The following is a 17,307-nucleotide window of genomic DNA, read 5'->3' as shown; positions in this document are numbered from 1 at the left end:
TGCACAGTTGCCACAATGCAAAAATATTAAAACATAAACGAGGAAATGTTTTGGGGGGTGACAAATTGGTTAGCACTGCTGCCTCACAGCACCGAGGACCCGGGTTCAATCCTGGCCCCGGGTCACTGTCCGTATAGAGTTTGCACATTTTCCCCGTGTTTGCGTGGGTCTTATTGGAGGGATCCCAAATGAAACAAGTGGGGGGGGGGGGGGGGGGGCACAACTTAATTCCAAGTGGATGTTTCATTAACAGCATTAAACATACAAGATTTTAGCACAATTCACCAATCTCACTCAGAAGCTGGTGAGGGAAATCATACTGTTACAGGAAAACCTGGGGCTAATACACATGGTTAGGGAAGATGAAAGGAAAACTTTGCTCTGCACATGTTTGTTTCCTGCTGATACTGGATGCAAACTACATAAACATGTGTACTTCTACGCTTCATCTCATTGGAGAGCAAAAATGGTTGCCACTTCCTTGTATAACAAATGCAAGAATTGCTGAGAGTGCCCCAAGTATTCTGGATCTTATCACAATGTGGTGACTCATGTTGGAAAGTGCATGTGTTACTCAAGGCTCAGCTATGACGAAACATCGTCAAATAGTTTATCTAGGCTCAAACTCAAAGAATGGGTGGCTGGGTAAATAACTGGTGGGCAGTGGTGCTGTTTCCCAGTGGGGGCAGTATAAAGGATTAAATGAGTTAATTCCTGGACAGTGTATAATGGAGATTTTCCCTATCTGGAGAGCGGGTGGGGGGGGGGGGGGGGGGGGGGGGGGGGAGATGGACAAGAGAGAAAAAGAGATCAAATAATATATTTCATGAACAATTACTACATAATGAAGGATTATGCTTTTTAAAGATGTAAGTATCGGATCAAAATAGAAAAGACTGAGCAGGTAGGTGTGCAGTTACCTCCACACTGCTACTGTCTTTGCACACTCCCAATGCAGCTAAGGGGCAGGCTAATCCAAAGACATCCCGTACATTAAATCAAGCCCAAAACCAAATCAGCAGCAGCCAGTTTCCCAGATCCAAAATGTTGCATAATTTATAATGCATTAATGCTGCAGTCTTTCATTTGCGCTTGGCATGAATTTAAGCCACAGTGAACTAGCCATCAGATATTCTTGTAAAACGCAGTGCAGTGTGCCAAATGGTAATTGGTATGGAGGAAAAGGCACACACCACCATACCTTGCACTTGAAACTTTTCCCTGCAGTCATCTGACAGAATTGCTGCCGGTGTAAAACTTTCCCAGCAAATAGGCTTGCCATGCAGTCACGAATTCACTCAAAATCATTTCTTCCATTCAACAAGCAACTTTTCTTCCTAAACTGAAGATGTAAACCTCTTAATTAAGCTTCTCAATTTATTGGCAAGAACATAAAATAAGAGAGAGAACTTCAAACCGTCCTCTGATGCCATGCATTATTCCAAATCAAAACAGAGCACCAGCTGCCAATGCTACTCTAGAACTGGAGGTGTACTAGGTCGGCCTGAAGCAATTAGCCTAGTGGTTTTCTCTCTCGCCTAGGGCAAAGAACTTGCAGCAGCTCAGGCTCAGAAGCGGCTTTGATTGCTGATCAACAGAAGCATAAATAGATGTTGGCACGTAGTAACGAAAATATGTGCATTTATATTGCGCCTTATCATGTCTCTCAGAAACGTCTCAAGGTTCTTCACATGTTTTGCTTTGAAGTGCATTGACTGTTATGTAGGCAAATGCAGCAGCCATTTTGCGCACAGGAAGATTCCTCAAACAGCAATACAATGAATGACCAGTTAATCTCTTTTTGTTGGTGCTGCTTGGCAGGAAGAATATTGACCCAGCTCATCTCGAGAACTCCCTGATCTTTTTCAAATCGTGCACTCACCTGAGTAGAAAGTCTGACCCAAAGAAGAACTAGTAGTGTTCACTCAGTACTGTTTGGGGATGTCAGTCAAGGTTTTGAGCTCAAGTCCTCGAATGGGGCTTGAACCCAGAACATTCTGGCTCAGAGAAGAGTGTGCAACCAAATGGCCATGGTTCACATTGGGCAGGGGTGAGGTTTCAGCTTGTTCAGAAACTGAATTTCAAACTTGTCTTCCATGGAAGCCAATTAAAATCATTTGTAAGCAAGCCCAAAACCCCTTTGGACCTCAGCAATGCAATCAGGTTAGTGTCACCTTTTTTGCCAAATAACCATGAATGCAAGGCATTACATATTCAGGTTAGATCAGCTTCAATAATTGGAGCAAACATCGGATGAATCAGATGGAAGTCCTTGGTCAACCGAGGCACAACCACACGTTTGGCTCCACATTTGCCGAGTTCCAGTCAAAACAAGAGACTCGAGCAAGTATCACATGGTAAATGTGAAAGTGGCAGAGCTATTTAATGCCACTTCATTCCCATTGCAATTGTTATTGGATTTACAGGAGGATTTCCCTAAAAACACAAAACATTACTTCATATACAGAAACACACCTGTCTGAAATATGACAATTCTAGATGGTCTCTTAAGGACACATTTTTCAAATTCGAAGACTGAAAAATGGCAGTTGAGGAGAGTATCCCAGAACACAAGATAGTTAAGCAGTTGTCTTAAATAAGCTTAGCATGCACCATTCAACTTCGGGGGGGGCACAACCCACAGATGTGCAGGGTAGGTGGATTGCCCACGCTAAATTGCCCCTTAATTGGAAAAAAATGAATTGGATATTCTAAATTTAATTCTTTTTAAAGTTGAGATACTCAGGTGACCAAAAGCACATCGCCACAGTTTGGTGGGAAGTAGAACTTCAAGTGAGGTAAAGTTGCCATAGTCCCAGGTGACCATAAGCTGCTTTCCCCTTTGAGGGGGTGGGGGGGGAGGGGAAGAGAGCTGACTGGTGGCGATTTAACTGGAGGATCACCAAATCTCAGGCGAGGGGAAAGGATGGAGAAGGCGGGGCCTTCATGAATAACCTCAGCCGGTATGGGAATTGAACCCTGACAATGGTAGCAACCTCCAGGAGAAGCCTCAGATCGATTCATTTTCAAAGAATTATTCCAAAACATTTTCTTAGCTTGGCCAACAGCTTTTTTTATACCAACAGAAGTAAGCTCACCGTTCGGTGATCGTCCCACGTACTCTTTTGTTGGTTTATGTGCTCCTCCCTCTTGGTGTATTCTGGTAGTGGGCTACTTGCTTGCTGCAAGAGGTGCGGAGCTAAAATAAAAACAGTACTGCAATAAGCCTCAGACATAAAAATACTTCACTAAGCACACAATTTCTTGGTTTTATTCATGTTTCTAACTTGACTTCTCTGCAGATAGTGAATACGCTGCCATTTTGTAGCCAGCCAATGGCAACTATTCAGGTATAACTCTGTCCTTGCAGATTCCTGCTGGGAAACCGCATGACCTCAGCTCGTTCATTATCACTCCCATCAGGGATGAACAAAAGTGTGGCAAAATGGAGTTCAACCCAGATCCATACCACAGAGGCTAAGTGGAGGGGGGGAGGGGGGTGCAGGGCATGTGTGGCTGCAGGCAGACAGGCTGGGGGCCAGTGAGAGGAGGAATGGCAAGGTGTGGGGGAAGGGAGGCAGGCAGGCAGGCGAACGAAGTGGCTGGCTGTGCCAGTTTGGTGGAGAGTTAGAGGGAAGAGCAGGTGGGAGATGGTCAGCACATGTGTGCGTGTGGGGCATATGGGGCAGCGGCACAGTCTGACAGCAAGAGAGTGTTATGGGCGAGGCGTTTTCAGAACCCCAAAATGTATCATGGAATTCAACCAACCTCTCCCTTTAATCTATTTGTTGCTTTTCCTGGCACATGGCTTGTTCCCGAGGTGTGGGTTTACAATTATGGACACGTGGGTTTTTAAATACAAAACACTGTTTATTCCATGAACTCAACTTAACATCTTAAGTAAACATTGGATCTCTTAACACCCCTTATCATAGAATTTACAGTGCAGGAGGCCACCCGGCCCATCGAGTCTGCACCGGCTCTTGGAAAGAGCTCCCTACCCAAAGTCAACACCTCCACCCAACACTAAGGGCAATTTTGGACACTACGGGCAATTTATCATTGGCCAATCCACCTAACCTGCACATCTTTGGACTGTGGGAGGAAACCGGAGCACCCGGAGGAAACCCACACACACACGGGGAGGATGTACAGACTCCGCACAGACGGTGACCCAAGCCGGAATTGAACCTGGGACCCTGGAGCTGTGAAGCAATTGTGCTAACCACTATGCTACCGTGCTGCCCACTTCAAAGATAACCCAAATATTGCAACAGTAAATAACTCCTTAAAATATTCCTTCAAACTTCCAAGAGACTTAGCACCTTTAAACAGTATCACATCAGGTTAAAGGATATATATATATTTTCTGTAGAATGTCAGAGATATATTAGCTTGGTTGATTTCAGCTCCAGCACCTTGCTTTCTTCTTGTAGCTCTCTGGACACAGACCCAGTCCCACTGCTTTTTAAACTGGCTTTCTCCCTTCAAGCAACTCACAGCAAACCAGAACTTCTCAAGCTGCTGTCTCAAACTGGCTTTCTTCTTGCAGCTCTGCGGACACACAGACAACACACCCACTGCTTTTTAAACTGAAACTCAAAACCTGCAAAATGGCTGACCTGAGTTGGGCTCCACCCACTCTATGACATCACTGTTTTCTCAAAGGTACATTGCTTAAACATCATGGGCGGGATTCTCCACTCCCACGCTGAAGTGGCCGCGCCGTCGTGAACGCCGTCGAGGTTTGGAACGGCCCCGGTCCCGACCGATTCAGGCCCTGACAATGGGCCAGGATCGGGGCCGCATCATCTACACACGCAAGGCCTTGTCGCCCGCGTAAAAGTGGCGCCGCATAACGGGCATCATCCGCGCATGCGTGGTTGTCGTCCTCTCTAAATCCGCCCCGCAAGAAGATGGGGGACGGATCTTGCGGGGCCGCGGAAGGAAGGAGGTCCTCCTTCAGAGAGGACGGCCCGACGATCGGTGGGCACCGATCGCGGGCCACCCCACATTCCAGGTAAAGCCCGGTGCAGGATCCCCCCTCGCCCCCCCAGCGTTCATGCACCGCCCACGACTGCAGCGACCAGGTGTGGACGGCGCCGGGGGGAACCCGCCGTTTTGGCCTGGCCGCTCGGCCCACCCGGGCCTCAGAATAGCGGGGGTGCCGGAGAATCGCCATTTTGGGTGTCTCCGGCGATTCCCCGGCCTGCGGCCCGTGAAACTCGACCGGGCCGTTCCCACCACTTGGGAGAATCGCGGGAGGGCGTCGGACCGGCGTCCCCGGAAATTTTGGCGGCCTAGGCGATTCTCCCAACCGGCGTGGGAGTGGAGAATCGCGCTCCATGTCTTACAGGTACTCTCACATGACACACCTCCCCCCCCCCCCCCAGGAAAAAAAACCATCAACTTCAAGATGGTTTCATTTTTCACTTTTGTACCATCCACGAAGAAATGCACACAGTAAATATACTTTTACATTTCACAAAAAAAACATGCGCAAACAGGCATAATAATATATAATCATTTTTCTTTGTTCTTCTTCCACCAACCGAAATCCTTCTCAATTGACAAGTCTCTTTGAACAAAGTCTCTGCACAATCCATCCATTCCTCTACTCCTCGGCATTTCTCTTCAGAATCAGATAATTTAGTTCAATCTGACCACAGAGCCCCTTACAATTCTCCAATACAGGAAAGTCCGCTGTCCATCGAATTGTTTTAGGTTTCAAAGTCCATCAGTGGAGTAATTACGCCACAAAACTTTTGCACTGCTGTTCAATCAAATTTCATGTTAAGAGATCGCATTGCCTCCCTTCGTCTCGAGGGTATCGGAAACTCAAGGAAAGTGATTCGGGCTTCTCCAAATTCACTTTCGGCTAGGTTCATCACCAAACCCAACGCCTGAAGTCGATCGAAGAACTCCATACAATGGTTTAAATGTTCTTTCCATGTCTGGAAGTTGTAAATAAAAGCAGATTGTCCCACTTTCTCCATGCAATCCTTCAATGGTGGGACAGGATAAGAGTCCGTTCTTGTAACTGCATTCACCTTTCGATAGTCCACACACAACCGTTGGGTACCGTCTGGTTTAGGTACCATCGCTATGGGTGAGCTCCATTGGCTGCAACCCACTTCAATTATGCCATTCTTCAGCATACTCTCAATTTCTGTTAACCTGTGCCAATTTTAAAGGATTAAGTCTATATGGATCTTGTTTGATAGCAACAGCATTTCCCACATCTACATCATGTATAGCCATTTTAGTACTTCCCAATTTATCTCTACAAACTTGCCCATGTGATATCAATAGCTCTTTTGAGGTCAGTTCATTTTTCCTCTGGAAGGTAACTTCACAATTCATCCCAATTTTTAAGAACATCCTCATTTTCCAATTTAATTTGAGGTATGTCAAATTCAGTCATCTGGATTTGGTTCATCACTTTGAGTTAGAATCATTAAAACCTCCTTTTTCTCTACTTCCCTTTAAAGCATATTCACATGACACACTCGGTGAGTCTTCCTTCTATCTGGTGTTTTTACCACATAATTCACCTCACTTAATTACCTTTCAATCTGATACGGTCCACAAAACCTAGCTTTTAAAGGCTCCCCTACCACTGCTAACAACACTAAAACTTTACCCCCACTGGCAAAACTACGAACTTTGGATTTCTTGTCCGCTACCCGTTTCATCACATTTTGTGCAACTTGTAAATGTTGTCTAGCCTATTCACCTGCTCTATTTAATCGTTCCCTAAAATTTGACACATATAATTTAATTTCATATAATTTAATTACATATAATGTAATTTCCGATTTCTCACCCACCAATTTTTCCTTAATCAATTTAAGTGGTCCTCTTACCTCATGACCAAAAATTAGTTCAAAAGGACTAAATTTGGTAGACTCATTAGGTGCATCCCTAATTGCAAACAATACGAATGGAATTCCTTTATCCCAATCCTCTGGATAATCTTGACAATACACCCTCAACATTGTCTTTAATGTCTGATGCCACCTTTCTAACGCTCCCTGCGATTCTGGAAGTATTCCTAAGCTACCCATAACTTCTTTGAATAACTTTGAAGTAAAATTTGTTCCTTGATGGGATTGAATTTCTGTTGGTAGTCCATATCTAGTAAAGAATTGAAGTAACTCCTCCACAATCCTTTTAGCTGTAATATTACATACTGGAATGGCCTCTGGAAACCTAGTAGACACATCCATTACAGTCAAAAGATATTGATTCCCACTTTTTGTTTTAGGAAGCGGTCCTACACAATCGATTAGGACCCTTGTAAAAGGTTCCTCAAATGCTGGAATGGGTATTAAGGGCGCTGGTTTTATCACTGCTTGAGGTTTCCCTGTCACTTGACATGTGTGACATGATTGACAAAATTTAACTACATCTTTATGTAGGCCAGGGCAATAAAAATGTTTCTGGATTTTAGCTTGAGCTTTCCTTATTCCCAAATGACTTCCCACTGGTACCTCATGTGCAACTCGCAACACCTCCTTTCTATACCCTACCGGCAATACTACTTGATGAACTTCTGCCCACTTTTCATCCACCTGCATATGTACAGGTCTCCATTTTCTCATCAAGACATCACTTTTACGGTAATAACACTCTGGTATACTCTCAGATTCCTCTTCCGTATATGCTTTCTGATATATCCGTTTTATTTCTACATCTTTCTGTTGTAACTCAGCCAATTTTCCTGAACTAAAAATATCCGCCTCATCCTCCAACTGTTCTTGTTCTTTTTCAACCATCTGATCAAAAATCGTTTCTGATAATTGCACTTCAACTTCATCTTCACTCTTTGATTTCTCCTCGTCTTAATCTGTGACTTTGCGACCTTGTTACCACACATTCCGGAAAAATCCCAGGATATTCGTCCTTCAACACTTCAGTTGACTGATTTTCCACTGGCTTATCAACCACAGTAGGCATCACTCCCACCTGCGATCCAGCTATATGATTACCCAAGATAAACTGTATTCCTGGACAAGATAGTTTCTCTATTACTCCTACTACCACTTCACGACTCTTCACTGGACTTTCCAACCTTACCTTATATAATGGAACACTACTATTCGCCCTGAATTCCACATATCACCACCTTTTCTGACAACATTCTTCCCAAACGACATAATTCCTCATCTCTTACCATTAAAGATTGACTAGCCCCTGTACCTCTTAAAATTGTGACTTCTTTACCTGCTCCTCCTGATACACATGAGTAAACTTTACCCACACAAGTAAATTATTTAAAGACATCTGGCACCTTCTTAACAATTACTTCTTGAACAGGCTGTACAATTGTTTGCACCTCCTTCGCTTCACTTGGGCTTTCCTTTACCACTCTAACAAACCCCACTGTCTTATCCTGTTTTACCACATCAGCCTTCCCAGTGCTTTTCTTCAACCACCAACAACTGTGACTTCACATGGCCTAGTTTATTACAGTGAAAACATCTGAAACTTTTCATTTCTTTTCCACCCTCCTGGATTTCTTTTTTAATCTGAGGTACACTCTCTTTATTGTTTCCCATCAGATCACCTTTACCTTTACCACTTGAGTATTTCTCATGTCCCCAGTTTCTATCCCTCACCGGCTGAAACTGATGTCGGAAACCAATCTTTGATTCATTAACTAATTCATAATCATCTGCCATTTCCGCTGCTAATCTCGCAGTTTTAACCCTCTGTTCTTCCACACGAGTTCTCACTACATCAGGAATTGAATTTTTAAACTCCGCCAAAAGTATAATTTCTCGGAGAACTTCATACGTTTGGTCTATTTTCAAAGCCCTTATCCACCGATCAAAATTACTCTGTTTGAGCCTTTCAAACTCCATGTATGTTTGACCAAATTCTTTCCTTAAATTTCTAAACCTTTGTCTGTAAGCTTCAGGCACTAGCTCATATGCACTTAAGATGGATTTCTTCACCTCCTCATACGTTCCAGATACCTCCTCCGGTAGTGATGCAAACACTTCACTAGCCCTACCTACCAGTTTTGTTTGAATTAGTAACACCCACACGTCCTGTGGCCATTTCATTTGTTTAGCTACCTTCTCAAATGAAATGAAAAAGGCTTCCACTTCCTTCACTTCAAACCTTGGCAATGCTTGGACATATTTAAATAGATTCCCACCAAGCCATCGACTATGACGCTCTTTCTCACTATCCTCATCACTATCATCAAACTGTACGCTTCCCTTTACGTCTGCCAATTTTAACTGATTGTCATGTTTCATGGCCATTTTCTGAAGTTCAAACTCCCTCTCTTCTGTATATCCCTTTCTTTTTCTTCTGCTAGGGCTATTCTTTCTTTTCTCCTTTCTTCTTCTCTCCTTTTCTTTTTCCTCTCTCTCTCTTTCTTTTTCCTCTCTCTCTCTTTCTTTTTCCTCTCTCTCTCTTTCTTTTTCCTCTCTCTCTCTTTCCCTTTCTTTTTCCTCTCTCTCGTATGCCAGCCGCTTTAATTCTTTCTCATGTTCCATTTGTTTAATTTGCAACTGAATTTTTGCCATTTCCAATAAGTCAAACTCTATCTCAGGCAACTGAAAATGCTTAACCACCACCATAATTACCTCACCTTTTCACATTTTGTCAGGTAATGTTAACTGCAATGTTCTTGCCAAATCTAACAGTCTGCTTTTCGTTTCTGTCCGTAAAATACTATGTGTAACATTCTCCACCCCCAAAAACTTCTGAGCCTCTGAAAGAGCCATTGTCCACAACACTTAAACTAAAATACCACACCGGAAAAGCAACAATTCTTCACTGTCTTTAAGTTCACAAAAGCCAATCCAATAGATAGACTTTTATCCCGGACGAGCCCCCAATTGTTATGAGCGAGGCGTTTTCATAACCCCAAAATGTACCATAGAGTTCAACCAACCTCTCCCTTTAATGGATTTGCAGCTTTTCCTAGCACGCGGCTTGTTCCCCAGGTGTGGTATTACAATTATGGACACGTGGGTTTTTAAACACAAAACACGGTTTATTTCATGAACTCAACTTAACATCTTAAATAAACATTGGATCTCTTAACACCCCTTTCTTCAAAGATAACTCAGAAAATATTGCAACAGTAAATAACTCCTTAAAATGTTCCTTCAAACATCCAAGAGACTTAACACCTTTAAACAAAATCACATCAGGTTAAAAGGATATATATATTTTCTGTGTTGTGGAGATGCCGGCGTTGGACTGGGGTGAGCACAGTAAGAAGTCTTACAACACCATGTTAAAGTCCAACAGGTTTGTTTCGATATCACTAGCTTTCGGAGCGATGCTCCTTCCTCAGGTGAATGAAGAGGTATGTTCCAGAAACATATATGTAGACAAATTCAAAGATGCCAGACAATGCTTGGAATGAGAGCATTAGCAGGTGATTAAATCTTTTCTTTTAAAAAATATATTTATTCAAGTTTTTCAACAAACCCCCCCCCCCCACAACAAAAACAAATCAACAAGAACACAAGTAGAAATTATACATTGGATTTCCCCATGTACAGTAATCCCCTTCTAACAGTAAACAGCACAAATAGGGAGAAAAAAAAAAACACCCTGACCCAAACACCCCCCCCCCCCCCCTCCCTGGGCTGCTGCTGCTGCTGACCTCCTCCTAACGCTCCACAAGATACTCTAGGAACGGTTGCCACCGCCTGAGGAACCCCTGCACAGACCCTCGCAAGGCAAACTTTATCCTCTCCAGCTTGATGAACCCTGCCATGTCATTGATCCAAGCTGCCACACTAGGGGGCTTCGCATCCTTCCATAGTAGCAAAATCCTCCGCCGGGCTACCAGGGACACAAAGGCCAGAATACCGGCCTCTTTCGCCTCCTGCTCTCCCGGCTCGTCCGATACCCCAAATAATGCCAATCCCCAGCCCGGCTTGACCCGGGCTTTCACCACCTTGGACATAGTCCTCGTGAAACCCCTCCAAAACCCATCCAGCGCCGGGCACAACCAGAACATATGGACGTGGTTCGCCGGACTCCCCGAGCACCTCCCACATCTGTCCTCCACTCCAAAGAACCTACTCAACCTCGCCCCTGTCATATGCGCTCTGTGAGTAACCTTGAATTGTATTAGGCTGAGCCTGGCGCAAGAGGAGGAAGAATTAACCCTACTCAGGGCATCACCCACAGACCCTCATCTATCTCCTCCCCAAGCTCCACCTCCCACTTGGCCTTTAACTCCTCCACCGAGGCCTCCTCCTCTTCCTTCAGCTCCTGGTAAATCGCCGAAACCTTGCCTTCTCCCACCCATATACCCGGAATCACCCTGTCCTGAATCCCACGTGCCGGATGCAGCGGCAATTCCCTCACCTGCCGCCTCACAAACACCCTCATTTGCATGTATCTGAAAGCGTTTCCTGGGGGTAGCCCAAACTTCTCCAATGCCCACAGGCTTGTAAACGTCTCATCGATGAACAGGTCCCCCATTCTTCTAATCCCCGCCCGATGCCAGCTCCGAAATCCCCCATTCATCCTTCCCGGGACGAACCGATGGTTCTCCCGAATCGGGGACCAAACCGAGGCTCCCACCTCACCCTTGAGTCGCCTCCACTGCCCCCAGATCTTCAGCGTCGCCGCCACCACCGGACTCGTGGTGTACCTTGTCGGTGAGAGCGGCAGCGGTGCCGTCACCAGCGCCCTCAGGCTCATGCCCACACAGGACGCCATCTCCAACCTCTTCCACACTGCCCCCTCTCCCTCCATTACCCACTTACGGATCATCGCCACATTGGCTGCCCAATAATAGCCACACAGATTCGGCAGCGCCAGCCCCCCACTGTCCCTGCTACACTCCAGAAACAACCTCTTCACCCTCGGGGTCCTATTCGCCCACACAAATCCCATGATGCTCCTGCTTACTCGTTTGAAAAAGGCCTTGGGGATCAAAATGGGAAGGCACTGGAACACAAAGAGAAACCTCGGGAGGACAGTCATTTTTACCGACTGCACCCTACCCGCCAGTGAGAGTGGCAGCATATCCCATCTTTTATAATCCTCCTCCATCTGCTCCACCAACCGCGTCAAGTTGAGTTTGTGCAGGGCCCCCCAACTCCTAGCTACTTGGATCCCTAGGTACTGAAAGCTCCTTTCCGCCCTCTTCAGCGGTGGCTCGTCTATCCCCCTTCCCTGGTCCCCTGAATGCACCACAAAGAGCTCACTCTTCCCTACGTTGAGTTTATACCCCGAAAAGTCCCCAAACTCCCGAAGGATCCGCATGACCTCCGCCATCCCCTCCATTGGATCCGCAACAACAGGTCATCGGCATACAACGACACCTGGTGTTCCTCTCCCCCCCCGAACCAATCCCCTCCATTTCCTGGACTCCCTCAGTGCCATGGCCAGAGGCTCAATTGCCAGTGCAAACAACAAGGGGAACAGGGGGCACCCCTGTCTCGACTCCCGGTACAGACGGAAGTAATCCGACCTCCGCCGGTTCGTAGCCACACTCGCCACCAGGGCTCTATATAGCAGCCTGACCCAACTGATGAACCCCTCCCCGAACCCAAACCTCTGCAACACTTCCCAAAGATACTCCCACTCCACCCGATCAAAGGCCTTCTCCGCGTCCATAGCTGCCACTACCTCCGCTTCCTCCTCCACCGAGGGCATCATAATCACATTGAGGAGCCTCCGCACATTAGTATTTAGCTGCCTACCCTTCACAAATCCCGTCTGGTCCTCATGAATCACCCCTGGGACACAGTCCTCGATTCTCGTAGCCAGCACCTTCGCCAGCAACTTAGCGTCAACATTGTGGAGCGAGATCGGTCTATACGACCGACATTGCAAAGGATCCTTGTCCCGCTTCAGCATCAAAGAAATCAGCGCCCTGGACATTGTTGGGGCCAGGTTCCCCCCCTCCCTCGCCTTATTAAAAGTCCTCACTAGCTGGGGGCTCAGACCTGTACAGATCCCCATAGGAGTCCCTAAATACCTAATTTATTCTCACCGCACTCTGCACCGTATTCCCCCCGCTATCCTTAACTCCACCAATCTCCCTCGCTGTCTCCCTCTTACGAAGCTGATGTGCCAGCATCCGACTCGCCTTCTCCCCATACTCATACGTCGCCCCCTGTGCTTTCCTCCACTGTGCCTCTGCTTTCCCCGTGGTCAACAGGTCGCATTCCGTCTGGAGGTTCGGTCGCTCCCTAAGTAGCCCCTCATCGGGGGCCTCTGCATACCTCCTGTCCACCCTTAAAATCTCCCCCACCAACCTCTCCCTCTCCTCTCTCTTCTCCCTGTGGGCCCTAATGGAGATTAGCTCTCCCCTGACCACCGCCTTCAACGCCTCCCAGACTACCCCCACCTGCACCTCCCCGTTGTCGTTGGCCTCCAAATATCTTTCAATGCACCCCCGCACCCGCCCGCACACCCCCTCATCCGCCAACAGTCCCACATCTAGGCGCCACAGCGGGCGCTGGTCCCTCTCATCCCCCAACTCCAGCTCCATCCAATGCGGGGCGTGGTCCGAGATGGCTATGGCCAAATATTCCGTTCCCTCCACTTTCGGGATTAGCGCCCTACTCAAAATGAAAAAAATCTATCCGGGAGTAGGCTCTATGGACGTGGGAAAATAAGGAAAATTCCCTGGCCAGCGGCCTGGCAAACCTCCATGGGTCCACTCCCCCCATCTGGTCCATAAACCCCCTGAGCACCTTTGGCCGCAGTCTTACGTGTCCTGGACCTAGACCGGTCCAGTGCTGGGTCCAGCACCGTGTTGAAGTCCCCCCCCCATTATCCTACCTCCAGATCCGGAATCCGACCCAGAATGCGTTTCATAAATCCGGCATCATCCCAGTTCGGGGCATATACGTTCACCAGTACCACCCGCACCCCCTGCAACCTACCGCTCACCATCACATATCGACCTCCATTATCCACTACAATATTCAGTGCCTCGAACGACACCCGCTTCCCCACCAGTATTGCAACCCCTCTGTTCTTCGCATCCAGCCCGGAATGAAAGACCTGCCCGACCCATCCCTTTCTCAGCCTAACCTGATCTGCCACCTTCAGATGTGTCTCCTGGAGCATAACCACGTCTGCCTTCAGTCCCTTTAAGTGCGCGAACACCCGGGCCCTCTTGACCGGCCCGTTCAGGCCCCTCAGATTCCAAGTTATCAGCCGGATTGGGGGGCTATTCGCCCCCCCCCCCCCCTCTCCCCTGCCGACTAGCCATCTCCTTTTCGAGGCCAGCCACATGCCTGCGCCTCCCGCACCCTCCAGTCCCCCAGACGGCGGACCCCCGCCCCGACTACCTGTCCTACTTCCAGCTCCCTTCTGGCCAATGCAGCAGCAACCCTGTTCCCCCCCCCTCCCCCCGCTAGATCCACATCTAGCCATTTTGCTCCCCCCATGACATTCCCGTAAGTCAGCTGACTCCTGCTGACCCCGGCCTCTCCTGCCATTCCATCGACCCCCCCAGTGAGAATATCCCCCCACCCCTTGGCAGTCAGTGTGCGCCCCCATCCAGCACTGCCCTTCCCCCCGGCCCCTCCCCCATCCTTGCCTAACGCGGGAAAAAGCCCGTGCTTTCCTGAGCCCCCCCCCCCGGCGCAGCTCCTTTTTGTGGCCTTACCTCAACTCCCCATCCCTGGGCCTCCACCCCCCCTCTTCCTCCGTGGGGCCCTGCCCCTTCAACACCGACGCCCACACTCTCCCACAGCCCCCACATCAAATCCATTCACCCATCCCCACCCAGCACTCAAACAAAAAGAACATTCCCCAAACACAGTAAACATCCCCCCAAGACAAACCCTCAATTTGAGTCCAACTTTTCAGTCCGGATAAAGCTCCAAGCCTCATCGGGCGTTTCAAAATAGTGGTGCCGATCTTGGAGTGTGACCCACAATCGCGCTGACTGCAGCATCCCGAACTTCACCCCCTTCCGATGGAGCACCGCCTTAGCCCGATTGAAACCAGCTCTCCTCTTAGCCACCTCCGCACTCCAGTCCTGATAAATTCGGATCTCCGTGTTCTCCCACCTGCTGCTCCGCTCTTTTTTGGCCCATTTCAGGACACACTCTCTGTCCATAAAGCGGTCGAACCTCACCACTACAGCCCTTGGCGGCTCGTTGGCTTTGGGTCTCCTTGCCAGGACCCGATGAGCTCCATCCAGCTCCAGGGGCCTCGGGAAAGCTCCCGCACCCATCAGCGAATTGAGCATCGTGCTCATATATGCCCCGGCATCTGACCCCTCTGGAAGAAACCGGAGCGCCCGGGGGAAACCCACGCAGACACGGGGAGGATGTGCAGACTCCGCACAGACAGTGACCCAAGCCGGAATCGAACCTGGGACCCTGGAGCTGTAAAGCAATTGTGCTATCCACAATGCTACCATGCTGCAATGGAGAAGTGTAGGATCTAAGTGTAGGGTCTTTATGGATGAATTAATTACTTTGCATTTAAAGTCCTTCCTCATCTTCAATGATCTTGTGCTTACAATGCTCCACCAGAAACAGGAACTGTCCTCTCTGTCCAGGTGTCAGCAGATCTCCTTTGTGTTTCTAGCATTATTGGTTTAGAACTGAAGTTCTGATGGAAGTACAACATCTTAGTAAAGCACTGACCTAATAAAGAAATTCTGATGAATTTATATAATGAGTCCAATTTATATCATGATTTTTAGGAAATTTTCCAGACGTTTGAAGGCTACATTCTCCTGCCCCACCCGCCGCAAGAACGCCACGGGCGAGCCGCTTACAATGGGGAACTCCATTGACCTCAGGCAGCATTCTCTGGTCGCCGGGCGGACACAGCCGGAGAATCCCGCCCATAGAGGTTTACAGCATGGAAACAGGCCCTTCGGCCCAACTTGGCCATGCTGCCCAGTTTTTAACCACTAAGCTAGTCCCAATTGCCCGCATTTGGTCCATATCCCTCTATACCCATCTTACCCATATGATTGTCTGAATGCTTTTTAAAAGACAAAATTGTACCAGTCTCTACGTTCCAGACACTCACTACCCTCGGTGTGAAATAATTGCTCCTCTGGACCCTTTTGTATCTCTACCCCCTCACCTTAAACCTATGCCTTCTGGTTTTAGACTCCTCTACCTTTGGGAAAAGATGTTGACTATCTACCTTATCTATGCCCCTCATTATTTTATAGACCTCTATAAGATCACCCCTAAGCCTCCTACGCTCCAGGGGGAAAAGTCCCAGCCTATCCAGCCTCTCCTTATGACTCAGACCATCAAGTCCCAGTAGCATACTAGTAAATCTTTTCCGCAATCTTTCTAGTTTAATAATATCCTCTTATAGGGTGACCAGAACTGCACACAGTATTCCAAGTGTGGCCGTACCAATGTCTTGTACAACTTCAACAAGACGTCCCAACTCCTGTATTCAATATTCTGACCAATAAAACCTAGCATACTGAATGCCTTCTTCACCACCCTGTCCACCTGCGACTCCACCTTCAAGGAGCTATGAACCTGTACCTCTAGATCTCTTTGTTCTGTAAATCTCCCCAACTCCCTATCATTAACTGAGTAGGTCCTGCCCTGATTCGATCTACCAAAATGCATCACCTCACATTTATCTAAATTAAACTCTATCTGCCATTCATTGGCCCACTGGCCCAATTGATCAAGATCCCGTTGCAATCCTAGAGCGGTGTGCCTCAAGTATCAGCGGTGATCCCTGAGGCACACCGCTGGTCACAGGCCTCCAGTTTGTAAAACAACCCTCCACAACCACCCTTTGTCTTCAGTCATCAAGCCTATTTTGTATCCAATTGGCTACCTCACCCTGGATCCCGTGAGATTTGCGGTACCTTGTCAAAGGCCTTGCTAAAGTCTATGTAGACAATGTCGACTGCACTGCCCTCATCTACCTTCTTGGTCACCCCCTCAAAAAACTCAATCAAATTTGTGAGACATGATTTTCCATGCACAAAGCCATGCTGACTGCCCCGAATCAGTCCTTGCCTCTCTAAATGCCTGCAGATCCTGTCTCTCAGAATATCTTCTCACAACTTACCCACCACAGACGTTAGGCTCACCGGTCTGTAGTTCCCAGACTTTTCTCTGCGGCCCTTCTTAAACAAAGGCACAACATTTGCTAGCCTCCAACCTTCAGGCATCTCACCGGTGGCTGTCAACGATTCAAATCTCTCTGCTAGGGGACGCACAATTTCCTCCCTAGCCTCCCACAACATCCTGGGATACATTTCATCAGGTCCTGGGGATTTATCTACCTTGATGCGCTTTAAGACTTCCAGCACCTCCTTCTCTGTAATATGTACACTCCTCAAGACATCACTAT

General features: G+C 47.6%; 1 protein-coding gene across 5 annotated transcripts in view; it reads right to left on the bottom strand.

Annotated features, from left to right (window-relative positions):
- Positions 1–17,307, bottom strand: part of LOC140405375 (signal transducer and activator of transcription 5B-like) — a 304,409-nt gene that overhangs the window by 117,674 nt on the left and 169,428 nt on the right. For all 5 annotated transcript variants that reach the window (XM_072493699.1, XM_072493700.1, XM_072493697.1 and 2 more), the window contains one exon: positions 3,099–3,199. In XM_072493699.1, the coding sequence (XP_072349800.1) occupies positions 3,099–3,199 (101 nt within the window). The remainder of the gene's footprint in view (positions 1–3,098; positions 3,200–17,307) is intronic.

Source organism: Scyliorhinus torazame, chromosome X (assembly GCF_047496885.1).
Source record: "Scyliorhinus torazame isolate Kashiwa2021f chromosome X, sScyTor2.1, whole genome shotgun sequence".
Taxonomy (NCBI): Eukaryota; Metazoa; Chordata; class Chondrichthyes; order Carcharhiniformes; family Scyliorhinidae; genus Scyliorhinus; species Scyliorhinus torazame.
Note: the sequence above shows the minus strand (reverse complement) of the source record. Positions and strands in the feature narration are given on the sequence as shown.